Genomic DNA, 27,498 nt, shown 5'->3' with positions numbered 1-27,498 from the left:
CCTTTTGAGAAAAGAGTGGGCTCTATGGCATCATACCCCAGTGAGGCTCCTCCTCTCTACAAACCCCGCTCTCAGGCCCTTTCCCCACTTACCTTTGCTGCCCCTTGCTGCACGCTACTCTTAGCGCACGGCATCTCTGGCTCGTGCCCGGGCGTCGCCATGACCCCGCACTCTGCACGGGTTCATCAAAAGGCGCCATTTCGAGGAGCGCCAAGGATGCCGAGCGTTGAGGGGGCACGAGAGCAGCAGCATCAGGGCCGCTGCGTTGTTGCCGCCCCTGTAGTGGGGAGTGCCGGGGGACTCGGCGCTACTTGAGGAGAGTAGCGCAGGGCTTAAGGTAAGTGGGGAAAGGGCCTCAGAAAGCGGTCTTATACTGAATCAAACCCTCAGTCCATCAAGGTCAGCACTGGCCCTTTCCTCACAAACCTTTTAAAACATTTTGATGCAGGAAAGCAAACGTCCCCGTATAGGTTTCCACATAGTTTTTACCCCAAAATGTTTTGTTTCCATTCTCAAAACATTTTAAAGCGTGTTAAAACTATTCTCTGGTTGAAACGTTTTGAAAACATTTTCAGTTGCTGTGCGATCTGTTGACCACGTTTCCCACACTTCTCTGATTCCCAGAACTTCCTCCTCGGCACCATTTTCTGAGCTCGCTCTCTGTTCCCCGTTGCCTGTTTATTTGCCCGTTTCTGGAGTTTTGTTTTTAATTTGGGAAGGAGTAAACTTCAAAGCATCGATTATAGGAGGAACAAAGAATTGTGGCAGGGAGCTTTGTGGTACTGAAGCATCAATTCTACACAGAACTATCTTTTTAAAAAATGTCCACCCTCCAAAGCATCCATTTTCTTCAGGGGAACTTATCTGTTGTCTGGAGATGAACTTTAATTGTGGGGGATCCCCAGACCGCATTCAAAATCTGACAGGCCTAACCCTGTCTCACACAGTGGTCAACTCATGACCAATCAGAGGCCCTTTCTGCACAAATCTCTTAAAACATTTGTAAAAAAATGCAAAATGTTTCTAGTCCCCTCTCCCTTTTGTTCACACTCACTCCCTTGAAAGGATTCCTGGCCGCCGTTTTGTGATTTTCCCCTTCTTTTTAGTTCTGTGTTGAATCAATGCTTCAATGCTTCTCACACTCATGCTGCATTCTTAACACCTTGTAGACTTGATGCTTCAAATATTGTGTCCCCCCCCCCCCCACACACACACAAAGAGCAGAGAAATGCTTCAAATAAACAGGCAAATAAACTCTGGCAGTCTCCCTACCAAGGCCATTTTTAGGCCGCTGAAGTGCTGAACAAAATACAAATATATAAACAAAGTGCTTGAAAACAGCAAGATATCTTGAGGAGAGTTTGAAACCTGGCCAAAAAGTCAGTTTTAAAAATGGGCTTTAAAAAGTCTCCGTCCGGAAACCTGCAGTGAGGTGGGGAAATCTGTTTCTGTATCATAATGTGGTTTGGGCCGTGCTGTGTCAATAATGCCCTTCTGCTCTCTGCATGAGACAAACAGTCCCTACAGTTGAAAAATAATAATCATACAACATCTGGACACCAATCTGACCTTAATAATTACAATATTCAGAAATCAGTGGAAGAAAATGACGGTTTCATTGTAACTCTGTATGTGACCTGAAAAGCATAATTCTTCAACGAAGGAACTTTAAAGGGAGACATCAGTGTGAAACTGCTGAATTGGGGGTTCATTAAGAAGTTTCCCGCTATTCCCCCCTGCTGGGTTGAACAGACTTCATATTTCTATCTCATTATATATAGCAATTCCAACATGTGACTCCATGCCCATTACAGGTGCTAAGTATCTGAACTTAACTAATGATTGCTCATTCTTCTCTCCTTTCATATTTGACAGGATTGCGTTTTGCCATAGTTCTTTCTGGATTTGACAGTTCCTTTATCTGGCTGGGATTTTTATTGTTGTTCTTTGGTTGTTGTTTTTTATATCACCTGCATAAAATGGCTGTGTAGGTTCAGTCCTTTGATAGGGATGGAAAGTGCTGTCAAATCACACCTGACTTAGGGCAACCTTCTAGAGCAGGGGTGTCAAACTCGTGGCCCTCCAGATGTTCATGAACTACAATTCCCATCAGTCCCTCCCAACATTGGCAGGGGCTGATGGGAATTGTAGTTCATGAACATCTGGAGGGCCGTGAGTTTGACACCTGTGCTCTAGAGCAGGGGTGTCCAACTCTGGTGCTTCAGATGTTCATGGACTACAATTCCCATCAGCCCCTGATGACACCTCTGCTGTAGAGTTTTCAAGCCAAGAGGTGTTCAGAAGTGGTTTTCCTTTGCTTGCCTCTGCTTGTGACCATGGACTTCCCTGATGGTCTCCCATCCAAGTACTAACCAGGGCTGATCCTGCTTAGCTTCTGAGATCTGAGGAGATTGGGCTGGATTGGGACATCCAGATCAGGACACAGTGTTCTACACGCAATGAAAGATTTGTGACACTTTTCAAGGATGCTCTAGGTAGGCAGATCTTGCATTGATCAGAGTGGTTGGACATGATGCCCTGTCCAAGTCTATGATTCTGTGTAGTCAATTCTGCATAGCTCCTGTTTTACCATAGCGTTTCCAGTGATTCCTAGAATTACTTTTTTTTTTTTAAACCAGAAGTGTTGTACAGCAGCAATTGTTGCTCCTGGCCAACTCTCCCACTGGTTGCCAGATATTGCTTGGCAACCCTCTGTTGTCACCTCTATCATGTAATAGGGTCAACGAGGTGACTCCAAAAGTACCCCCAGATGACAATCTTCCTTTTTTTTAAAGGGACTGAAACCCCATTCCTTTTAAAGCTCTACTGAGCTTTATTACTTCAATCAATTGTTGGGCTTCCCACCTAAAGAATCGGTAAACAGTTACATTTGTAGAACAGCTTAACTTGGGTATAATATTTTGGCCATTTTGGTGCGACAATTGTCAGCATTTCTTCCCCCAGTATTTCTTTTTCACAGGATTGCTCTGAAGGATCATGTTTTGCTTGTATTTCTGGGGCTTCTGAAATGGTTGTGTAGCCTCCACTCCTGAAACTATCTGTGATTTATTAGTCATTTTATTTGCTTGGTATAAGGCTGGCACCCAGCCGTTTTGCTATTGTGCTCAATACTGTACAGAGACAGCTGGTCAAATTATTGAGTTACAGGCCATTAACAATTACTTTAAATACAGAGCTTCACCATAGTTGCTCCCTAGTTGAAATTGCCATTAGATTGTCCATATAAGTCATATTTTAATACCACTTACAATTGGACTTACAAAAGTCCTATATCTGGAAATGAACTGTGGTGAAAGATACAGGAGAAGCTTATGAACTGTACTTGAAGCATTTTAAAGAAAATTAGAAGTCTGCCCAGGGAAATAACAAAGCTGTTATACAAATTTGCAGCATTGAAAGCCGCAGATTGTTTTGTTAGAAGGCACAGTTGGCACTTGAAAAAGATGCTCTGTTGGATAGCAAATTTCAAAGTTTGTTATGGCAGTTCATGTCACAGAAGTCCACGATACTTGGTAGTGGAAGGTGCCATCAAATTGCAGCCTATAGTGACCCTCACAGGACAGGAATCCCCAACCTTTCTGAGCCTGTGGGCGCATTTGAAATTCTAACGTGGCCACAAAATGGCTTTCCGCAGTTGCCAGCCCCAAAACAATTGTCGTGTTTTAATTTCAGTAACAGTGGTCCTTTCCACACAAACCTTTGAAAATGTTTTGAGGCCAGAAATAAAACATTTTTTTTCCGTTGAGTTCCACATTGTTTATACCCCAGAAAGTTTTAGCCTCAAGACATTTTAAACAAATCCCTGGTTGAAATGTTTTGCAAACGTCTTCAGTTGCTGTGTGATCTATTGACTCTATTTCCCCTGCTTCTCTGCTTCCCTGAACTTCCTCCTTCCTTGATTCCCAGCTCTGCCGCCTGAGCTGTGGAGGCTTATCTGGGAAATTCAGATTAGCCTGTACACTCCCACACACGCCAGCTGGGTGACCTTGGGCTAGTCACAGTTCTTCAGAACTCTCTCAGCCCCACCTACCTCACAGGGTGTTTGTTGTGAGGGGGGAAGGGCAAGGAGATTGTAAGCCCCTTTGAGTCTCCTGCAGGAGAGAAAGGGGGGATATAAATCCAAACTCTTCTTCTTCTTCTTCTCAGTGCCATTGTCTGAGCTTACTCCATTCCCCCTGCCACCTATTTATTTCAATCAGTTCTGTTTATTTATTTATTTTTCATTTTGGGGGACTAATCATTGACACTTTGATCATATGAGGAGTAGAGAATCACAGCAAGAAACTTTGAGGCACTGAAGTGTCAATTCAGCACAGAACTTAAAAAAGCGGGAAAATAATAGGAACCAGGAATTGTGGTACCGGGGGCGGGGGGGGGGGGTTGAAAATGTTTTCCAAATGTTTTTGGTGATTTGTGCAGAAAAGGGCACACAGTATAGATCCTTTTACTGTAGTGGCAGCTTGCCAAAGCCATGTTAAAAACATCCACACCGCCGATCAAATCTTCAGTGGTCCATTGGAAGCCTTTCTGGGCAAAAACTCAACCTTGCCCCACCGGCTTCCTAAAAACACTTGGCAGGCACCAGAAAAAGTTATCAGCAGGCAGCCGGGTGTTCAAGGGCTCCCTGCTGTTGATCCCTTCCATAAGGTGTTCTAGGCAAGAGGCAAACAAAGGTGCCTGCTTCTGGTTAGATATCCTGAACTATTTTGTTGGTCTTTCATCCAAGTACCAACCAGGACTGACCCTGCTTAGCTTCCAAGATGAGAAGAGATCAAGCTAGTCTGGGTGAGGTCAGGGCAAAGATTCCTAGTATAACTGAAATCTCTACTTTTTTATTCATACCTCTTCAGTTTGCCATGATGTTTCTTTTTAAATAGTAGTTGCTGTTAACCTACTCATAAATGACCTGGAAGTAGGGGTGGGTAGCGTGGTGGCCAAGTTTGCAGATGATACCAAATTATGGAGTGTGGTGAGAACCGCAAAGGATTGCGAAGAGCTCCAAGCGGACCTTGATAAATTAGGTGGCTAAGAAATGGCAAATGCAGTTCAATGTAGCAAAATGTAAAGTGATGTTCTCTCTGAACTCTCTCAGCCCTACTACCTCACAACGTGTCTGTTGAGGGGAGAGGAAGGGAAAGGAGTTTTTATGCTCCTTTGAGTCTCCTTAAAGGTAGAGAAGAGGGGTATAAATCCAAATTCCTCCTCCTCCTTCTGTTGTTGTTCAACAATTGCTTTGGAGCTTAATTAATTATATCCTTTTCACTTCCTGTGGCCACAGCATTTCTGAATGAATCTTAATCAGTAATTCTTCCACCGCAAGATTGCTTTAATTACTAGTTTTCTCTTTGCAGCCAGAGTAGTGTCTAACTATTCCCCCCCTCCTTTTGAAATAATACTTTATTTGGAATCTCCTCAGGATTTCTGGGGCGACTAGAAGTCAACAGGAAATAACTGCCATATTGACTTAAAAGGAAGGCAATCTTGAATGTCAAATGACCCCCCTCCTATGTTACATGCACACAACAATTACTATGGGGCATAATTAACTTGTATGCAAATGTAAAACAGTCTCCTGTTTTGTGTTTGTGTGTCTTGAATTTGAGTAAATACTGTAATAAAGCTGTGAAGCCAAAGGGAATAAACAAAATGTAAAGGAACAGTAATCCTGGAAAGTCTTGGCAGCATTTCATCTGTCCACACTTGGACAAGTTAGTGCTGAAGTTGTATTTTCAGGTAAAAAAGAATAACATCTGCTACCGTGTTTCCCCGAAAATAAGACAATGTCTTATATTAATTTTTGCTCCCAAAGATGCGCTATGTCTTATTTTCAGGGGATGTCTTATTTTTCTGTGTTCTGTTCGTCGGACGTGCTTCCAAACAAAAAACTTTGCTATGTCCTACTTTTGGGGGATGACTTATATTTCAAACTTTAGCACTCTACTACGTCTTATTTTCCGGGGATGTCTTATAGTCGGGGAAATGGTACATCTGGGGGAAAAGATGGAAATTGGTTGAATACAATTAAATGGCAATACTTTTGTTCTGAGTACTTGAGAAATGAAAAAATGATGTCCATTCCAGATTAAATAGCTAGGACAGAAGTAACCATTCAGAGGGGGTGCTGTGTGGTTTCCGGGCTGTATGGCCGTGTTCTAGCAGCATTCTCTCCATACAGCTCGGAAACCACATAGCACCCCAGTGATTCCGGCCGTGAAAGCCCTCGGCAATACAACCATTCAGATACTAGAGAATAAGCCTTATATGGTGGTGGATGGAGGGTGGAGAATTACCAGCCCCCAGCTCCAACTTCCCGCCCCTATGAAACTAAGAAGTATGAATTTCCCCATATCTCTGTGACAAAGACCATGGAGACTGGGGAGGCGGTCTGTAATGCCACTTGAAAACGACATCACATCTTTCCCAAATTTCTCCCTCCCTAGGCACATGCCCCCACATTTCCCAGCATTTATTCAGGCAGTGTTGGGAATCCTAATAGGAAATGTGGAATCGAAAGCAGTGTGAGCTATTGTGTTTGTGTGTGCACGTGTGAAGTGTGAGAAACACACGGTCCCTTTCTCCTCTCAAAACTAGGTCTGGGTTTCAAGTAGAGGGGTCAGCAGGCATCGATTCATCTTTAACGCATTACCTACTTCTCCCAAATGGTTTCCAGAATTCTTCCCTTACGGTTCGGTCTGTGTGTTGATGTCTTAGCTGTTTTTCTTTTCTTTTCCTGTTTCGGTAGGGCAACTTTTAGAGCAAGTTATTTATGTGAGCCTTGCAGTTAAGATTGATAACCTCGGGGCATGAAACTGTTACAGTCACATAACACAGAATCATGCAAAGTGGAACATTTCCTCTTAGGCTGTCTGGCAATTTGATGACTCTCACTTCACGGGAACGTGTGATGTGACGGCAACGGTGCTGCGTTCCCCCAGACCGCATAACTTCCATTTCATCTATCATCGAGCTAACTCTTCATTTTGTAATTAACCACAGAGGCAGGCTCAGTGAATACTAGAACCCCTGACAGGTTGTCCAGGGTGTTGGTGGTACTGAATGGTACTTGGTTGCCACTTTTACTTGTGTGTCTGAACTGAGCAGCCCTTAACATATTCCATTCCTTTGGAAACTGAACCCAAATGGCCAAGCAGACAACTTGTTGCTATTAGTTGGGTGTGGGTGTAGACCAGAGAGATGAAGGCCAAATGCAGAAGAAGGCTAGTCATCTTGAGACTATACTTGCTCACCTGCAACCCAGAAGGGAAGATCTTCCTCTGTAACAGTTTCAGGTGAAGCCGTGTTGTTTTGTAACAGAACTGCTAGGTTCGAGCCCAGTAGCCCCTTGGAGACCAATAAGATTTTTGGGTTATGAGCTTTTAAGAATCAAAGCTCCTTTCTTTAGATGCTCCATTGTTAGTGCTGATATAAAATAGACTCCCTTCTTCAGCTACTCTGTTGTGAATGCAAGTTCTGAAATAACATTATTGGCTCCAAGAAAGGCATATTTAAATTATTTACTTATAAAAGTGGAATGTTATGGGCAGCTTTTTGAGCATTCATATCTCCTCTTGGCTCAGGCTACCCAATTTTGTCAACTCTCGGAAGCTATGCAGGGTTGGCCCTGGTTAGTATTGGATGGAAGACCACCAAAAAAGACCAGTGTTGCAGAGGAAGGCCTTGGCAAACCCCCTCTGTTGGTTGCCTAGAAAACCCCACGAGGGTTTATGCCCATATCTCTTTCTGTCTTCTCCTACTCTCTGCTCCCTCCTCTTCTTCTCTCAGCATCGTGCTTCATTCATGTTATTCGCCCAGAAACCTTATCTCCCAGTTCCATGGCAACAGGCCCACCCTTGCGAATAATTCTCTTGCACATAATGTCAGGCTTCTATCCCAAACAGTCAGCCAAACTATCCAGACACCAGTTTATTTCTTGTATGTTTCAGTAGGCAAAAAGACAAAATTGTTGGAGCGGTATCCGTCACAAACTGATTCCACTCCCAATGGCCGCTTTTGTGATTGGTCTTGCCCCCGGCAGCCATTTCGTAGAGGAATCCACAGCTCTGCCTCAAAACTACAAAAATACTCGCAGGCTCAACCAGTTCAGGAATTTCCACTCAGAACACCTAACACATATGAATGTGAACCAAGATGCTCCAGCAAGTAATTGTGATGTTGACCATGTGTTTGACTGCCTAAGATGGCTACACCTAAAACCACTGTCAGTTTTTCTATCTGCCAAGGATGGGCAAGTGGACTGATGTATATCTGATGGGCTGCTTTCTTGCGTATGTTCCTGTCTGCAAATGAAGATCACATGAAGAGGCCCTCCTGAATCAAAGAAACTTGTACACGAGAGAGACCCTTATCAGTGGCAACCCCGTAATTATGGATCAGTCTCCCCAAGGAAGTGTGCCTGGCCCCTCCCTTTCAATATTCACATGGAAATAAAAAATGGCATCATTTTGTTCAGTTATTTGCAGTCCTTAATTGTAATTTTAGATCTTGGGTTTTTATGTTTTAAGTGTAAGGCTCCATTAACTCTATCAGGAAGAAAGGTGACTGATACCGTAAATGTTTTAAATGAATGAATTAAATAAATATGTTGCCTCTGTTAGAAAATGTCACATTCACCATTGTCACAAACAAACCAGTTCATCACAGCTGCATCGTTATATACACACACAAACACACACACCGCTATCTATCATCATCATCATCATCATCATCATCTACCCACCCACCCACCCACCCACCTACCTACCTACCTACCTACCTACCTACCTACCTACCTACCTACCTACCTACCTACCTACCTACCTACCTACCTACCTACCTACCTACCTACCTACCTGTCTGGCAAAATGAATTCTGCAGTTGGGGGGGGGGGGTTGAGATGGTACACAAAATCTGGAAACTCTGTTGACCAAGGGGATGACCGTATCATGCCACAGCCAACCGTTCTCTTCTGATCCACTCTGAACACTCAGAAAACAGCAATTGTGTTCTTCCCATCCACAATGACTTGCCACAGCGCTTGAGACGCCAGGCAATTGAACAATCAAGTGTTGTCAGTCAAGGCCTATTATTTGAATGCAGTCGGATGTTCCGACAAGCCAAGAATGGCACTGTGTTGGCGACAGCTTGCTTATTTATCTCAATCTGACAGGATTTGTTAGCGAGAACAGGAATGAGAATGGGCTTGGCCCCTCACCTCACAGGAGTCAGGGCGGACAGAGCAACAAACCTGAACTTCTCCACGTAACCGGCTCTGAACATGATTAACAGAGAAGGCTGCACGTTTTCCACTTTAACATGAACCTTTTTATTAGGACTAGATAAACCAGCCAAAAGATCTTTAAACCCACTTAGGCAAAGTTTGAATTATATTTGAAATTATATATGTACTTACTGTCAAAAGATGAAAACATTCTCGGAAAAAAAAGTGACTTCCTGGCTGCTGGAATGTTTTTTAAATAGACCTGCTGTTCATATTGCCGCATTCCTCCAAATGAAAACTCATCCATAAAATTCAATTACTTTCAGATCTGCCCACACAGTGATGTGCATTCCCTCAAAAATGTTAATGTTAAATGTCTGATAATAGTATTTTCTTCTGCTGGAAATAACAACCGACAAACAGATGGCACGGTGTAGCTCGTGTTTCATGGAAGCTGAGCGACTTCCCCGAGTGAGAGCGCCAAAGTCTGATAACCTGTTGAGGATCAATTCTGTTTTTTTTTTAAACCACACAAACGATAAACAGTTGTTGAATGAAATGGCTGTGCTCTTCAGCATGTGAGTGTGTGCAGCCGACTTCTGGCAACCCAGTAGGCTTTTCAAGGAAAGAGATCAACAGAGATGGTTTGCCATTGCCTCCCTCTGCATATTACTACAGTCAATATTTGAAATCTATATATATAAAAATCTATCAGTGCGTTTTTCTGCTGACAGGTAATCTCCCAAACTACTGGACTGATTGCTTTGAAATTTTCACACAACGTCGCATTTGCGTGCGGTCAGGTTTCCACACTTCCTGTTGTGTGCATGTCACAACTGTGCCAGTTATTGTGTACATGCCACACCTGTGACAGTTGGAACCACAGTTCTGTTCCACAACAGCGCCATCTGCTGGCCGTCAAAGCAATACCCTCTGATACAAGGGGACCAACTATGCCTTCCTTGAAAACCACTGCCTTATGGAGTGAAAGGGATGGGACGGGCCATCTGCACATGGCCCACTCACCCTAGCGGAGGAAGGGGAAGGTGAGGGAGGGTCCAGGGGTATGCTGGACCAAACGCTCTGAAATTTGAACACAACGTAGCTCATGCCTCCCAGCGTGTTTTACGCTAGATAATTTGCCTTCAAGGGAAGGGAGTGAAAGGGACAGGACCAGCCACCTGCACATGGCCCACCCACCCTAGCAGAGGAAGGGGAACGTTAGGGAGGGACTGGCTGGGTTGCCATGCAAGGGAACGGGAGAGAGGGAGGGGAGTGAGGGGCCCCTTGCCCCTCCCCTCCCTTGCAAGCATTGTGCAATGACACATGTTCGAACCGTTCGCTTCCCCCGACTCAGCCACAGCAACGCGTGGCCGGGCCCGTTAGTTATATATATACTAACTCCTGGAGGTCTCTCACCCACATACTAGCCAGGACTGATTCTGCTTGGCAGCTGAGATCTGACAAGATAAGGCCATCCTGGACCATCCGCTCTTTAGTGACTAACCCATAAAATGTCAGGTTTCTCACTTTTTGTTTAAACTGTCAGCATCCTTATAATAGAAAGTTGCTGATACTTACCTGGGAAATTCTTGGAGATTTGGGGGAACTGCCTGGGGAGGTGATTGGGGAGGGGTGTCACCTAGTTTTTATGGTATACCATAGAGTTTGCCCCCTGAAGCTGCTAAGAAAACCCACTCAGGCTGCTTTTCACACAGCTGGGGAAACTTTTTTTTTCCAGTGAGAAGACAACAGAGAAGTAAAAAGTGAGCTTCTTTGTTTTCCAACTCCTTTCTTTGCCTTGGTAAAGTAATCTTGGCAGTGACATCTTCAAAAAGAAAAAAAGTCATTTAAAATTAACCTAGAAGTAATTATAATGTATTCTTGGGAGCCCCTCAAAGACCCTGGTCCATCTGTCCCAGTCTGCACCGACCCAGATGATCTCCAGAGGTTTCTTCAAAAGTCCTTTCTAGCATAGCTAAGTCCTTTCAGTGAAGATGCAAAGGATTAATCCTGAGGTACCAAAAACATCTGTTTTGCTTGTATTGCTGAAGGTTTTCATGGCTGGGATCAACTAGCTGTTGTGGGGTTTTGGGGGGCTGGGCGGTCATGGTCTGACAGTTTTTGCTCGAATGTTTCACACATCAATGGTTGGCATCTTCAGAGGCATGTCACAATGTGATGTGTTTTCTCTCCAAGGCACTGAAGAGAAAAACACCTTATTCGTGCCATAGAGAGAAACACATCTCATCATGACATGCCTCTGAAGACCATAGATGCGGGTGGCATGCGGAGTGGATAGAGCGGAACCCATGCTAGTGAATTGTGCTTCCAAGGTGGAGAATATGAAAAGGGACACTTATCTAAGAGATTTACCCATAACCATTGGACAAAGGGAACTTTGATTCTTGAAAGCTTGTACCTCCAAAAATCTTGTCAGTCTCTAAGGTGCTATTGGACTCCATAGCAACTACAATCTTATTTTGGGCTCTTTCCTTTATTACAGCACTATTTGCAGTTGTCCAGTTCATGAATCCTGCAGTAACCCTATAGGCCTCAGTGGCAATTATCAGCTCTTAGTCTATTTGGCTCTGCTGAATTTCCTGGAATTTTTTTCAATAAAAAACTCCGACAAATATTTTTCCCAGGATTTTGGATGATTCTGTTTTTACCAAATCACAACTCCTAATTATGACTGCAGAGCTCCACTGAGAATGCAGGTAGGTTTAGAGTTGTAAAGCAATAGGAGGTGAAAAGAAATGCTGGGCTCTTCTTCTCCCCTCTATTTTTCTCCTGCAGTTGGTCTTCCTCCAGATTGTTCTTTGTCTCACCAAAAGATTAAAGTGAAACTGTAACTTCATTCTCCACATGTTGGACCATCGTTGTTTTAGACTGTTCCTTTTGGGTTTGAGTTCCCACCTAACAGAATTAGGTATACATTAGGACCCAAACAGAGCATTCTAAAACAAAGTTGGTCCAGCATGTGGCGAATGAGTAGTCTAGAGACATATAACATATTAACATCATAGCTGGCAGTTTTGGGGGCGGGGCTTATTGGAAGGGGGCTACACTTATAGGAGTGTGTATTTGGGCCATTGGAGTACTTGTAGAATGTGTCTGATTGGGGGATACTGGTGCCCTTGTAGAACTTGGAAGGGAGAATGTCTGATTGGAGGATATCTGTGCCAATGTGTTTGTATTTGGTCAGTGCTGGTGTTTGAATGGTCCATGGTCTGTTCTGTGCTCAGCTACAGGCTCCTCTGCTATGCGGAAGAGCTATGCTTTGGCTCTTTGAGGCTATTTTTTTGGAAGTTGAAAACTTTTTCTACATGTTCCCACTTTCCCACATGAATGGTCAATTGTGAAAGTGCTTTGAAACAGCCACAGTTGTCTTTCTCAAATAGGAAAGTGTTGTGAACCACTCGCCCTCTGTCACTTATGACAGAAGCACAGCTTTCCGTAATTCCTTCTCAAAAGACTGCACTGCTGGAAGTGTTTGAAAAGAGGGGGGTGCTGAGAGACCTCCGAAGAACTGTGTCTAGACCGAGATCACCCAGCTGGCATGTAGATATTTTCTCACTCAAAATGAGCATCTTTGCAGCAGCAGGAGGGTAAAGAATGTGTTCTGCAGTCAGAAAGGAGAGCCTGGGCTGTTCTGGGTATTTCCGTATCTCCATATTTTTTTACTAGCCCGGCACACGGCGGCATCGTGTGTTCTGTGAGCCTCTCTGCCAAACTTCCTCTTTTTGTGTGGGGAAGATTGAACCCACGACACCTTGCACGCCTTTGTTAAGTTCTCCCATGTAAGTAGGGAAAAAATGGTAACAGGAGCCTCACTGTTTGTAAAACAACCAGTTTAGGTAATTTAAAATAATTTTGCTACATGTGGCAATCCTCACACCTCTCCTCCCATCAAAAATGATTTTGAACCCAAAGCAGAATAATTATCAGACATTTCCTTAGACTGCTTTTGGACAGCAGTATCTGGGCGTATGGGAACATCACTTTTATCACGTGCCCCTCATGCACATTTCTGTCAAAATACACATTAGATATTAATTAAACATTCCCGAAATGCTCCTTTAAGTCCCGTCCCCTTCCAATAAGCTCTGCCCCCCAAACTGTCAAATTTAATGTTGATGTGTTGTACATCTCAAATGAAGTTACTACTCGAATGAAATTACAATTTCACTTTGGCTCATTCCACACATGCAAAATAATGCACTTTCAAACTGCTTTCAGTGCTCTTTGAAGCTGTGCGGAATGGCAAAATCCACTTGCAAACAGTTGTGAAAGTGGTTTGAAAATGCATTATTTTGCGTGTGCGGAAGGGGCCTTTGATCCTTTGGTGAGACAAAGGCCCCTTACGCATAAGCAGAATAATGCACTTTCAGTCCACTTTCAAATTTGTTTGCATGTGGATGTTACTATTCTGCACAGCTGCAAAGTGCATTGAAAGTGCATTATTCTGCATGTGGGAAGGGGCCAGAGTATAGTAGTCCTGCTAGAATATTACTGGCTCTGAGCAGCAAACTGGAGTGAAGAAAAGTAAGCAAAAGAAGGGCTGAATACCCCTACCTTGTCTTAGAATTGTACCCCCAAGCACCACTTCTTCACAGTTGTTTGGCACTGTCTATGTTTATGCGCTACACAGAACAAACTTCAGCCATGGCGCAGCTGAGTTATTTTTTAATATTCAAATGTAACCATGAAACTGATACAAACAAAACTCTAAGACATAAACTACAGAACTATGACAAAAACATCAAATATGCATGCTTAACATTAATTTCTCCTTCTAGATAGGGAAGTATTTCATTTTCCAAATTTATCAGACATTCAGCCATGAAGTAGACAAATTAGTTTACCTACATAAATACATTCTTTTAAGTTCTCTATGCAATCCTACTTCTTCAGGGTGATATTCTTCCAATTCTGAGCAAAAATGAGTTTTGCAGATGTTGTGGCATTAAATACAAATTCAAAAACATCTTTAGAAGGGAGATTTAAATAATTTAAAAAATAACCTCAGGGAATGAGCCTGTCACTTAAAGTACTTTGTGGCATTAAGGCCCCTTCCTCATGGACCAATAAGCACAGGTGTAGGACACTATTAAATCTATTTTTGGGGGGGGGGGACTTCACACAGATCCCACCCCCAAAATGAGTCTGCCTCATGTTATTTCTCCCAACCCAGGTTTTTTTGAAAATCGTTAAAACAGGAGTCTTTTTAAAAAAATCCTGGGTTATAAATTGCCAGGCATGAGGTGTTTTATTTGTCACCCTTTTTCTTTAACATTTTTTTTGCAGCTTGCATCTGCAGAGCTATGCAGGTGCAGATGGTCGTATTGTGGGACATCCGCATGGTTTTCGGGGTTCATTTGTGCATGCCTGCATAGCTACGCATGGACGGGAAGTGATTTTAAAAAATAGACACATCCCCATGAGAAGGTGTGACAGCAAGCTGGATTGTTTCTGTAGGCTCAAATCACTGCCTGCATGAATGCATGTGAATGTGACAAGGAGAAAACAGGTTCCTTTATCCCGACTGCCCCCCTTATACAGTTGCTATGCAAAAGGGGCCTTAAGATTCCCAACTCCAGGTTGAAAAGAGATTTTAGGGGTGGAGCCTAGGGGTATGGTTTGGGGGAGGGGAAGAATCTCAACAAGGTATAATGCAGTGGTAGTGAACCTCTGGCACGCATGCCAGAGGTGGCACTCAGAGCCCTCTCTGTGGGCACGCGTGCACAGAGTTCGTCATGTAAAGGGTGTGGAAAATCACCCCCCCACACACACACACATATCTAGGCTGGCCTTGCTTCTAGGTAAACTCTCCTAGGGTTGTGATTCACCCATTCGAAGCATTTCATGGTTGCTTCACCAAGCTTACTCCTGAGAAATGCGTGCCTCAGAGCAAGCCGTTTTTTCTAAACTAAAACCTCAGTATTCAGGTTAAATTGCCATGTTGGCACTTTGCAATAAATAAGTGGGTTTTGGGTTGCAATTTGGGCACTCAGTCTGGAAAAGGTTCGCCATCACTGGTGTCCGGGAGCGGGGGTAGCCCCCACCCCCTCCCCGGACTTGTGGCCCGACCCACCGCGGGCGGCCGCCTCCCAGGACTCGCGCCCCGGCCCGCCGCGGATGGCCGCCTCCGGTCGCCGGCGCGACGAGGGGGCGGAGCAACTCCCTGCCATCTCACCTGCGGCCGGGCCGGCCGGCCGGGCCGGCGAAGATCGCGGCAGCAGGAAGCGGCACGCCAGAGAGGCCGGGCCAGACGAGCCCGGCCAGCTGAGCCCAGTCGGGCTGAGTGCGGAGGCGGGGAAGTGGCACGCCAGAGATGCCGGGCCAGACGAGCCCGGCCAGCTGAGCCCGGTCGGACTGAGTGCGGGGGCGGGGTTTTCAAGCCGGAGGTTGGCGACAGAGGGGATAAAAGGGAGGAACCTCGGCACCACAGGGGGGAGGGCAGGCGCGACGGAGGGAAGGAGGGTGTGTGCGCGTGGGGAGGAAGGAGAAGGAGAAAACGTGGAGGAACAGCAAGGAGGAGAGGGGGGAGGATGGAGGAAAAGGGTGACAGCTTCTGGGAGGGAGACGTTGGAAAGGAGGAGAGTTGGTGAACGGACGGAGAGGGCAGGGACTAGAAAGCCGGCAGAAGTCAGCAGCCCTCAGGCAGGCAGGGAGGATAGCTTACTCTCCCTGCCTGGGTTCTTGCGGTCCCTGGGTCAGTTGTGGGCAGCCGGCACAAGCTGTGGTTAAAGCGGCTGTCCCACTTAGTCCACTCCCCGGACAACGGGAGTGAGGCCGGTAATTCCAACATCCGGGCAGGGGAAGGTGGGTTGGCATCCGGGGTCCCGGCGGGGACCCCGCCCCGGGCGCAGGACAACTGGTATAATGCCATGGATCCTGCCTTCCAAAGTATCCATTTCCTCCGGGGGCGGGGGGTGATTTCTGTCATCTGGTCATGAGTTGTAATTCCAGGAGATCTCCATACCCCACAGGAAAGTCAGCAACTCTACTTAGAGAAGAGGAAATCTAAGGAAGATTGTGGAAGCCATTCTTCTCATTATAGTTAAGTTCAGTAAGTGAAACCATTATGAGTGAAAAAAGAACCATTTTTCATATGAGAAGGTCAAGTTCTGTCATCTTTGTTCGGCTTCTTTCAGTTTCTGATGAGGGCTGCTCTTCCAATTCCCATCTTTCTGGCTCAATATCTTGTTAAGCAAAGGTCTGTCTCTAAATTCAGAATATTATCACAATAGCTTTGAAGTTCACAGGTCTAATCTCTGAGCAGCTTGCGTGTGTCATCCTGAATTACATTTGCAGATGGTTTTGAAAGATGGGATTGACTCATGCAAATGTACCCATGTCTTTAAAATATAACACGAGAACTGACACTTAACTCACGCGCATGAAAGGAACTTGGCCCTATTCAGCCAGCCAAGCAAAAGATGAAGCTTCCCAAATGTCATTTAAGTCACATGAAACTGTTCAGCCTCCAACATTTGAGCTTATCTTTGGCTCAAATGCAGACAGAAAATAACTCCAACTCAAAAACCACCAAATGTCTCAATGTAGCCATCTACACACCCCCACACCCCAAATGGCTTATGAGAGCTTAGTACCACACCAGTCAACAATGGATTGTGGAAGGCCACATAACCGGTGGACTGAACTGGGTTTAGAGTTGCCCAGCACCAGGTGTTGGGCTCTCATTTGCCCACTGATGATTAAAAATGTCTAAGTAATTGCAGCCCTTGCCACAAACACCCAGCTGATAGGCAGTCAAAAACTGGGGCACAATTGTCCTGGTCAGAAAAATTAAAAAGAAAAATAAGGCCCCATTTACTTATAGGAAGTTCTCAGCATGGAATCCCTGGTGATTCCTACATCTACCTTTGTCACTTGTGGATGGCTGTAGGAATCACCAAGAACTCTATGGTCAAAACTCTATGGTTCAAACAAAAAATAGATAAGGTCTTATTTTTCTTTTAAATATTGCTCCCAAGACGTTGCCTCCCACCAAAACCTTCCCACCAGTTGTCAGGCATTGCCTGGCAACCGTACCCTGATGGGCCTTTGAGACCTCCCTGAAATGCAATTGATTTTCAGATTGCAGAGGTTAAATTCCTCTGGAGAAAATGGCTGCTTTGGAGAGTAGATTCTGTGGCATTATACCGTAGGGAGGACTTTCTCCTCCTCAGACTCCACCTGCACATCTCCAAGAATTACCTAATCTGGAGCTGGCAACTGGGTTGGGTTCACTTGGTTCCAAGCTGTGAAAGCCAGAGACCCAAGATGGGATACGTGAGGGAAACATCATGGATATTTTGCAGAGCCATCCTGAGCAAAGTCCATTACTTTAGAAAGGTGCAACTCTATTTAGGATTGCCCTGTGGGACACCGGATAGAATCCTCCCAGAGTCCAAACACAGTAGTTCCTTGGCTTGTTGATGAACAGGTTGGAAGTCAGCTCTGCAGGATGTGTCCAGTTGCATTCATTTAACAATCATTTGGCCATCCAGATGTGGTCATTAAACTGGAAGCATAATAACAACAGCCTGGGATGTTGATAACACTCTTTGGAGAGAGTGGTGATTCCGGTGGCAAAATTTTATCATGTATCCCTGCAGATTTTGGGAGGCTTTTTGGGGAGTCTGAGGTTGGGTGGCCGATTCCAACATGGGAAATTCCAGGAGATTGGGAGGAGAGTTTGGAGAGGGGAGGAACCTCAGGAGGGTATAAGAGTGGCCAACCTATGGTGCTCCAGATGTCCACAGACTACAATTCCCATCAGCCCCCGGCCATGCTGGCAGGGGCTGATGGAAATTGTAGTCCATGAACATCTGGAGCACCCTAGGCTGGCTACCTCTATGCCATGGGGTACAATCTCCTGAGCAGCCATCTTCTCCGGGAGAACTTTATGGCCCCTTCTGCTCAAATCTCCTGAAGATTTGTAAAATGTTTGTAAAACGTTTTCAGTCTTCCCAGTTTTGTTCACATACACCCCCTGGAAACAATTCCTGGCAGCCATTATGTGATTTTTCCTTTTAAAAAAAACTGTGTTGAATTGATGCTTCAATAGCCTCGTACTGCATTCTGTACCCCTCATATACTTGATGCTTTGAATATTGGTCCACAAAGAGTAAAAAAATGGAGAGGGTGTTCTGGAGGCAGGACAGGGGCGTTCCGGGGCAGGGCGGGGCGGGGCGGAGGATGCACCAGTAACCCTTGTTACGCCTCTGGAATCGATGCTTCAATGCATCACAGCCTTGTACTGCAATTCTCTGCACCTCATATGCACATGCTTTGAAGGTTCCCCCCCCCAAAAAAAAGAATTTAAAAAGTCCTCAGAGAAATGCTGCAAAAAAAATAGGCAACGGGAAACAAAGTGAGTTCAGGAAATGGTGCCGAGGAGGAAGTCCAGGGGCAGCACAGAAGCGTGGGAAATGTCTTACAGAGATTGCACAGGCAACTGAAGACATTTCAACCAAAGAATCTTTTTAAATGGGCATTCATTTGAAATGTTTTGAGGCTGCAAATAAAACATTTGGGGGTGAAAACAATGTGGAACTCCTAGCAGGAAATGTTTTATTCCCTGCCTAAAATCTAAAAGGTTTGTGCAGAAGGGGCCATTCTCTCCCACCAGATCTAGGATCATTCTTTGCTTTCTAAGTCACATATGCCTAGTTTCACTCATTTTTTTTTTCTGGAATAGTAATTAAAAAATTGGGAATGCAGAGGAAAAAAAATGGTTATGTGGGTTCCATTTGGCTGTTTAGATTGCAACTTACCTGACCCTTTGCTCTAGGAAGAAAGAATGAAGTAACGATGAAAGCAGCCAACTGGTACCAATACTTTGCTATTCATTCGTTCGTTCGTTCATTCGTTCAGTCAGTCAGTCAGTCATATTTTGCTTTATTCCCTTCTTTTTATGACAATCTCAGGGTGGGTCACAATAAAAGCCATAATAAAATCCCATACAACACGACAGCAAAACCACTATAAATCCATTCCTAAAACTGTAAAACATTCTAGATTCTAAATCTCCCAACCACCTCGAAAAGTGGGAGGAGTGTACAGGATACATTGTTTGTGCACTTTTGGTATTCAGATCAAAGATTGTTCAGAATACTGGGCAGGGATTGTGGTCAGTTTTGCCCCGGCTGATCTTGTGCATCGTGCGGCCTGCTTGCGACCAATTCTCACATGGCAAACCAGAGTCTGGGGAAAACGTTGCTGAGTTCGAAGCTGCTTCCTGGCAGAGAGGCGCGGAATGAAATGCTGCTGAACACAGTAGATCCCTTGTCCAACTCAGCTGCAAGAGGCTGTGGGGTGGCTGCACAGTGGATGGGATTCTGCGGAAGATATCAACTCTCTCTTTCTCAAGGGGCTCTAGTAGTAGATAATACAAGGGAGAGTCAGTTCCCGGTTTTGGCTGGTCTCCACATCACTGTAAATACTCTCTGTTCTGCAGTTAGTTATCTTGTACTCATTCAGCTAATTATTACAGGGGCATTACAAACCCAAAGCTATGGCTGAGCCAGCAATAGGCAAGTTGAAATCCTGTTTATTTCATGGGGGAGAACCTCAGCATTTAGCTTAACAGTTTCCCCATGAAATCAAGGGGATTTAAAAATACATCTCACACATGGTATTATTTTTTTTGGGGGGGGGATCAATTAATTAAGAACTTTCAACTGATAAATCATCTGCCTGTAGCCAATTAATCAATTAACTGTGCTCTATTAAATTTAAACAAGTTGGCACATTACTCAAATCTTAATGCAGGTGTCTTTCTAAGCATATCAAAGGATGTTCTGAAAGGGCTTTCGATTTTAAGAAATCTCAACTCGCCGTTCGAAGGAAGGGCCCTCTCTTAATACGTTATTTTCTGTTCCTTAATGTAGCACATTCAAATAACGCTGCTGCAAAAAACCAAAAATTCAATAAAGCATTCTTTTCACTCTGCGCTGCCATTTAAAATTGACCCCCATAATTAATTAAGTAAAGCCTTCAGACATGTTCTAGCCCAAATTAAGTGTTTCTGAAAAGGTCCATTGATCTCTGTGGGAGAGATTTAAATACACTGCCTATGAAATGAAATTTTACTGTGGCTGAGTTGTCCCTTAACTGGCAGATACAGATGTGACCCGATTAAAAAAATACAGCAAAATTGAATTATTTGTGCTATTTGCATTGACCAGTTTTTCAGAAGTGCTTACTGATGCCAGCGTGATATTGCTGAAGACTATTCATCAGGACCGGGCTTCTTTTCTCGGAAATTTCAGAGAGAGAACTCAAGCTTGCCAACATAAATAGTCTGAAAGTGGAGTTTTTTGTGACTTAGGTGGAATGATGTGCCAGGATTTAGAAGTGGTGAAATTCGGGCGAATGCTAGCAGGCAACAATACCATTCGGAACTGTAGCAAGTGTGGTTATCCTTTGACTGCAATCTGAAAGGTTATTTTTGGTAAGTGGCATCCGGTCAGCATGAATGAAGTTTATATCTTGCAAAGGTGTGTTCTGCTGGTCTAGAGGCTTGGTTTACATTAACAGGAAATAAAATAATGAAACTGTTATGGATTGCACCACTTCACTGCAGGTGAGGGGAGTGTGAAATCGTTAAATGCTTTACCACGGAGGTGAAAAAAAACGCACATTGAGCACTGGCAGGTTGGCAGAGGGTCATGTAATGGTATGGTACGGTTCTTGTCCAAAGTGGTACAGTCAACCAACAGCTTTTATAGTTCTCTTCCATTCTTTGTGCTTGAGTCCACGACTGCCATTTTTCCAGGTGGAATTTCAAAGAAATGACTGGAGGATTTGTGAATACCTCATAGCCGTGAAGTCCTGCTTTTAAATCCAAAAAAAAATGGAATGCATATCTTTGGCATCTGAGTTCCTAATGTCAGAATTTGTTAAGTTTATCAAGAATGTTTATTTTACGTTCCGGAGCTTTGTCCTGCCCATAGGAAACATCTTCCTTTCTTAAGGAACATGATGATGTCCTTGAAGCATCCTGCCTTACACATAAACAAAGGTTGTTCCCACATTCCTTAAATATACAATAAGGTTGATATCTGAAATAGTCAACTGAAGGGAGCTGGAGGGAATTCCAGGTGAGCAGCCCTGGTAGGTCAAAGGGAAGGGCTTTGGAGCACTACCAGTATGGGAAATAACCCACCACCATGTTTATGTATTTATGTATCTAAATGCCTAATAAAGGTTGTTGTTATTTATGTATGTATGTACTTTGTAAATAGGATTTTCCTGCTCTAAAACTAAGGTGTAATACTGGTTGTTGTGGGTTTTCTGGGCTGCGTAGCTGTGGTCTACTAAACCACAGCCACACAGCCTGGAAAACCCACAACAGCCAGTTGAATCCAGCCATGAAAGCCTTCAACAATACATTAAGGTGTAATAATTTCAATGGAAGCTATAATATCGCAAATAGAAAACTGACATTAAAAAACCAACCAACCATGGGACAGATCAGTGTTCCAGGTGAGATACACTCCAGCTGTGCGCTGTGCTCTTGGTCTGAACTGGCTTCTTACAGCATTCTGATAGACTCCTTGACCAGTGCTAACCTTTAATGTCCTAAATGGTTTGGGGCGACCCTACATAGAGGAGTCACCCCTGACATGGTTCGCATGGGCACCAGGGCGCCTACAATGTTCCTGATGGCCACTAATGTTTGTAGCAAGTGGGCAGGGACACGTGGGGCTTTTATGCATCCTGGCTACGGGAAATTTGATTGGATGTGTATACTTCTTTAAAATGTTGCTTTGGCAGCAGCTACTACCGCATCATAACAACTGTCACTGGCCCTTTCTGCACAAAACGTTTGAAAAATGTTTTCAATCCCCTTCTTTACCCCGATGTTTTTCTGCACTCATCCCCTCAAAACAATCCACGGCCGCCGTTGTATGATTCTCTCCCCCGCCCCGTTCTGTGCCAAATCGATGCTTCAGTGCCTCAAAGCTTCTTGCTGCGATTCTCAATTCCTCATATACTCAAAGCATCAAAGATTAGCTTCCAATTTTGTTTTAAAAAATAAACAATCGGAAATGATTGAAATAAACCAGCAAGGGGGAACGGAGTGAGCTTAGAAAACGGCACCAGGGAGGAAAGTTCAGGGAAGCAGAGAAACATGGGAAACACAGTCAACAGATCGCACCGCAACTGAAGAAATTTTCAAAATGTTTTAACTGGAGAATCATTTTAAAACGGCATTCATGTAGAATGTTTTGAGGCTGCAAATAAAATGTTTGGGGGTAAAAAATAATGCAGAACTCCATGGGAAAAAAAAATTTATGTTCTTCTTCAAAACATTTTTAAAAGGTTTGTGCAAAAAGTTACCATGGCTCATTCCGCACATGTAGAATAATGCACTTTCAAACTGCTTTCAGTGCTCTTTGAAGCTGTGCGGAATAGCAAAATCCACTTGCGAACAGTTGTGAAAGTGGTTTGAAAACACATTATTTTGCGTGTGCGGAAGGGGCCCATGTGACTGACGCTAAGCCACAGCATCCATTTGACTTGTAAGCCCCCTTTGGGTTCAGGGGTCTGTGACACACAGAAAAAAAAGTTCTTGAGGGATGTTGTCTCACCTTGATGCTCCCTTGAAGCTCCCTTCTGTGAAGGAAATGATGCAGGAAATACTTAATGGGGAAACGGGGTCCCTTTAAATGGCGAAATAGCTCCAGTGGAAGGGATTTTCCTTAAATGTTTCAAAGGTTGTTACTCGCTTGGAGCCAGCAGGAAGAGGAAGGATTGATAGCTAAATGAATTTTGCTACTTTGCTAAATTTGTAACTCATCCTTGGGCTCCAATCTGAACTCAGGATGAGAACATTCTAAGCATTATTAAAGCGCTTTTATACCATTTTCACGCTATTTCATCTCATAAAGGGGGTAGGAAAGGGCTTACAGAAAACAAGTTAAAACAAATCAAAACGACTCCCTTCCCCTAAAACTTCTTTTCTGTTGGTTTGGGTGTTTCCCTGTGCTTGGTCAAGACAAAATCAGGCATTGCTGGCTGATGTTCACAAGGTTTGGCTGGGTTTGCCCATATTTAGAGTCCATGAAGTGCAGAGGTCAAACTGGGATCTGGGTTTAAATCCCCACATTACGCTGAAGCCTTCCTGGCAGGTTTGTTGTGAAGATAAAATAAGGAAGCAAGTTCTCTGGAGAGTGGGTGGGATTATTTTTTTTTTAAAAAAAGGATTACACAGGCTTGCCAAAAAATCTTAAGAATCGTTCTTCAGGTGCTTCTGCACAGCCGTATCTGAGCTACGATTAGAGTCCAAGACTAAATTTCAGCTGGAAGCAAAGAACCTCTTTCCAATTTTTGCATGAATTGCTTAGCTTCTCCTTGAAAGGTTCTCCCACATTGAACATAATTTGTCACCTGAATTCTACTTCAGGAGGGCATGCGCGGGACCTCTCTCTCTCTCTCTCTCTCTCTCTCTCTCTCTCTCTCTCTCCTTTTTTAACATTCAGAGCCTTAGAAGAACATTTTAGGGAAGGAAAAAAATATTATAAATTGGAAACACACCCAAGCATGGCAGCCTGGGCACATTTGTATTTCTGACCTGGAAGTCGTGATCTTTGACGATATTGCTAAGCATTTTAAGTGTGAGGGGGAAATGGTTTCAGCCCACAATTGCTGCTCTGTAAATTGACGTTTTGAAAGCCTTTCATCCTAATATACTCCTAATCCTGGGTTCCGCTCTTGAATCTTCCTGCGTAAAGTTCACAAGAATAAGTTGTAAGGGGCAGACTTCCTCCATGATTGTGGTTGGGGTGAATACTGGTTGCTGTGTTCTCGAGCAAACAGCATTGATTTCTGTTGCAGATATTCCTGCATATATCTGCCCATATAACAGTGGGGGAAGAAATTTTTCATCTCGGGCCTTGACTAGTGGGAGTCTGGGGGTTAGGCAAGCTGTCGTCAGCACAATAGCATTACATAGCTTCAAGCGAAAACCTGGAAGAGGCGATGACCCTTTCCACACAAATCCCCTGAAACTTTTCTGAAACTTTTTCAGACCCCCTTGATTGCAACAATGTATGTTTACACTCACCCCCTTGAAATGATTCCCGGCTGCCATTCCAAGATTTTTCTCTTGTTTTTGGACTGCTTGACTTGTTTGTGAGGCCACGGTGTGATACCACACCCAATAAGAGATTTTCTGTAGTAGCACATCACTGGGTATTTAAATTCATGAGGAGAAGTACGTTTCCTGATAGGAATACATTTTCTGATAGTTAGTGGAACATGCTGATGTGTCACATTGGACTTATCATGACCCAGTAGGGTTTTCGAGGCAGGAGGTCTATATTCTGTCCCCTGCCCCCAACCACAGGATTAAAACCTGGTCAAGCCTAGTACCCTGGCTCTCAACAAATTCACCAGGGTTTGCCTCTACCCCCAGCTTGGCAAACATGTGGCTCAATTCCATTCCTTCAGGCTGTGGAAAGCCTGAGGAAGGGACAGATCACTTGAACCAAGGCTTCCTAAGATAAAGCCCAAAGTGCATGAAGGACTGTCTTCTCCCATACATTTCTGCCTAGTGCTTAATATCACAGGGAGATGCCCTCTTGACTGTCCCGCCTATTAAAGATGCTCATTTGGTGGGCACTAAAGAGAGGGCCTTTTCCATGGCAGCCCAGGAATAATGGAACAACTTACCCAGGGAGATGTGCTGCCCCCCCTCATTGTTGATCTTCAAGCTGACTGCATATGATTAGTACAGTTTTATTAATGGAATTCCTAACTGAAGTTTTAAAACAGTCACTCTTTATGGGTTTTACGATCATTTGTTTTTTTTATTGTGTTTTTGTAATAATTTATATTAAAGACCCTGTGCTATTGGCTATGTTGATCTGTATACCAGGTGAATATGCACGTGAAATATTTAATATAAAATGCAGCTAACAAACAAAAATAAATTATACGAACATACAAAGGAATCCTAACAACCTTTGTATGTTAATATAATTGACCTGTTTCTTAGCTGATTCCATATTAAATATTTCACAGGCATATTCACTTGCTCTACATATTATTGTAGCCAACAGTACAGTGTTTATTCTTTTTGCTTTGTTTGGTTGCTTGATACTGGTTTTCGGGTTTTCGGTACTTTATATTGTAGGTCACCTTTATTTGTTTGTTTGTTTGTTTGTTTGTTTATAATTGGTTTTATATACCGCCCCTCCCCCGAAGGGCTCTGGGCGGTGAACAACACAATAAAACAATAGGTACAATAAAACCCCATTAAAACAGCAATCAATAATGTTATATTGGCATCCAATCGTAAAAACAGAACTTCATAGATCCACCCTGGAAAATAAAACAGAGAAGCGGAGAACCCAGAATGTAAGGAAAAGGAGGGGGAAAGGGGAGGGGGCATCAGCGGCCGGCCCCTCCAAACGCCTGGTGGAACAATTCGGTCTTACAGGCCCTGCGGAACTCTCCAAGATCCCGCAGGGCCCGGATAGTTGGTGGTAGCGTGTTCCACCAGGCAGGGGCCAGGGCTGTTGACTTACACAAGATAATAAACTTTTTTAAAAAATGAATGAATGAATCCTGCAGATGAAAAATTGCCATGGAGGATGACATACTAGGCTAGCACTTATTATTATTTTACTTTTGTTTTGGTTTGGATGCATAAAGAAAACCCAGGGACAGTGCATGCTAAAATAATTTCTCGAGGCCTTCTAAGAACACCGGTGTTTCGTCACCACAAGTCATCCGGGGGGCCCTCCTGAACTTGCCTAACTATCAGCTTGCAATCAGCTTGCCAAGCAGCTAATTACAAGCCATATTTCCCTGTCACTTATGTAAATCTTCCTTGTTTGTTTTAGCAGGTAATTTGTGGACCAGGATCACTTAATTGTTCCGAGTGCATAATTATATACCAGCATTTTGCAGTTTAATTAAAATGTACAAATTTGAAGATTAAGGAGGGGGGGAATTTATTTATTTATTTTGAATTATTAATCATTCCTCTTCTAGGAAATCTTGTTGCTCCGCAGGAGATTTGTCCAGTGCACAACTCGATGTGTTTTTTTTTTCCTTCTCTTTCACAGACAGACAATTTTCCCGCAGAGCCCAATTACATGGGCAGCAGGCAGCAGTTTGTTCAAAGGTAAGGCCTATTAAATAACTTTCTCGGCTTCCCAATTTGCATTCTTGTCAAAATTGCTTTGCCAGAGACTACAATTCCAAAGGAGAGAAGTGCATACAACTTTCACATATCTCTCTCTCTCTCTCTCTCTCTCTCTCTCTCTCTCTCTCTCTCTTTTTCCTGGCACATATTTCAGTAGCTCCACGTTCAAGGACCCAGAACGGGCCAGCTTGAGAGATAGCGGGCACGGGGACAGTGACCAGGCTGACAGTGACCAAGATACTAACAAAGGCTCCTGCTGTGATATGTCCGTGAGGGAGGCTCTCAAGATGAAAACGACTTCGACTAAAAGCCAGCCACTTGAACAAGGTGAGTGAAATGGCCCAGGCTTGAAAAGTCTGCAGCTTAAGCAATGATTAGAAACCTGTTAGTGCTGTTCGGACCGTTTATCACTTTGGAGGAACTGCATTGATAATGCTGTCAGGAGAAACTGTAAATCTTCTAGCAAACCTGCAGCATATATATATTTATATTTTTATTGACTAGAAAGATAAAATAGAGCACCTGTTTGGCTATTTTGTAGACAGGCTGATGCACAAAAAGACAAAAAAAAGGCTCGGTGTCCCTTTGCGGTTTGAACATGTATGCCCGTGCACTTTTAAGTTCTGTTTCGTAGAAAGTTAAAATGGCGCCCCGTTTCCCAAGCTGATTTATTTTTGTTTAATCCCAATATTAGATTATGTGCTGGATTCAAAGATCAGCCCATGCCTAGGAGGGCTTTGGAGTTTTTGTGTTTCTTACAGAGAAGTTCCCTGTGCCAAGTGACAAACGGTTTTTTAGCTTTTTAAAAAGTAAAGCAGTTTTCAGAAACCATTTCTGTTATGGTAGAAGGGTCTACTGTTCAAAGACAACTAGGTGTGCCAAAAGTTGGGTTGCCAGCCATGTCTTGGCAAATGCCAGGCGGTTTCGAGGGCACTCGTGGAAAAGGTAGGATTTGGGGAGGGTGCAACGTCAGATAATTTCCACTAATCTCTATGATAAAGCCTATAGAGACATCTGGAAATTCCTAGAACATCCCTAAGGAGGACCTTTTCTGGCCATTTTTCCCTCAGTTTTTTGAGGGCAGGGG

General features: G+C 43.9%; 1 protein-coding gene across 10 annotated transcripts in view; it reads left to right on the top strand.

Moving 5' to 3' along the window:
* PCDH17 (protocadherin 17) overlaps positions 1 to 27,498 on the top strand; it is a 204,395-nt gene that overhangs the window by 64,013 nt on the left and 112,884 nt on the right. For 7 of the 10 annotated variants that reach the window (XR_007244204.1, XM_048492748.1, XM_048492747.1 and 4 more), the window contains exons 2-3: positions 26,332 to 26,390; positions 26,566 to 26,738. The exons of 1 other annotated variant lie outside the window; for it this stretch is intronic. Coding sequence is in view for 8 of the 9 variants with exons in the window: in XM_048492748.1 (XP_048348705.1) it covers positions 26,332 to 26,390; positions 26,566 to 26,738 (232 nt within the window). In the remaining variant the exon portion in view is untranslated. Of the gene's footprint in view, positions 1 to 26,331; positions 26,391 to 26,565; positions 26,739 to 27,498 lie in introns of those variants that run through there. 2 more of the 10 variants (XM_048492746.1, XM_048492755.1) reach the window with 2 other exon arrangements.

The sequence above is a fragment of the Sphaerodactylus townsendi genome, linkage group LG04, assembly GCF_021028975.2.
Source record: "Sphaerodactylus townsendi isolate TG3544 linkage group LG04, MPM_Stown_v2.3, whole genome shotgun sequence".
NCBI lineage: Eukaryota > Metazoa > Chordata > Lepidosauria > Squamata > Sphaerodactylidae > Sphaerodactylus > Sphaerodactylus townsendi.
Note: the sequence above shows the minus strand (reverse complement) of the source record. Positions and strands in the feature narration are given on the sequence as shown.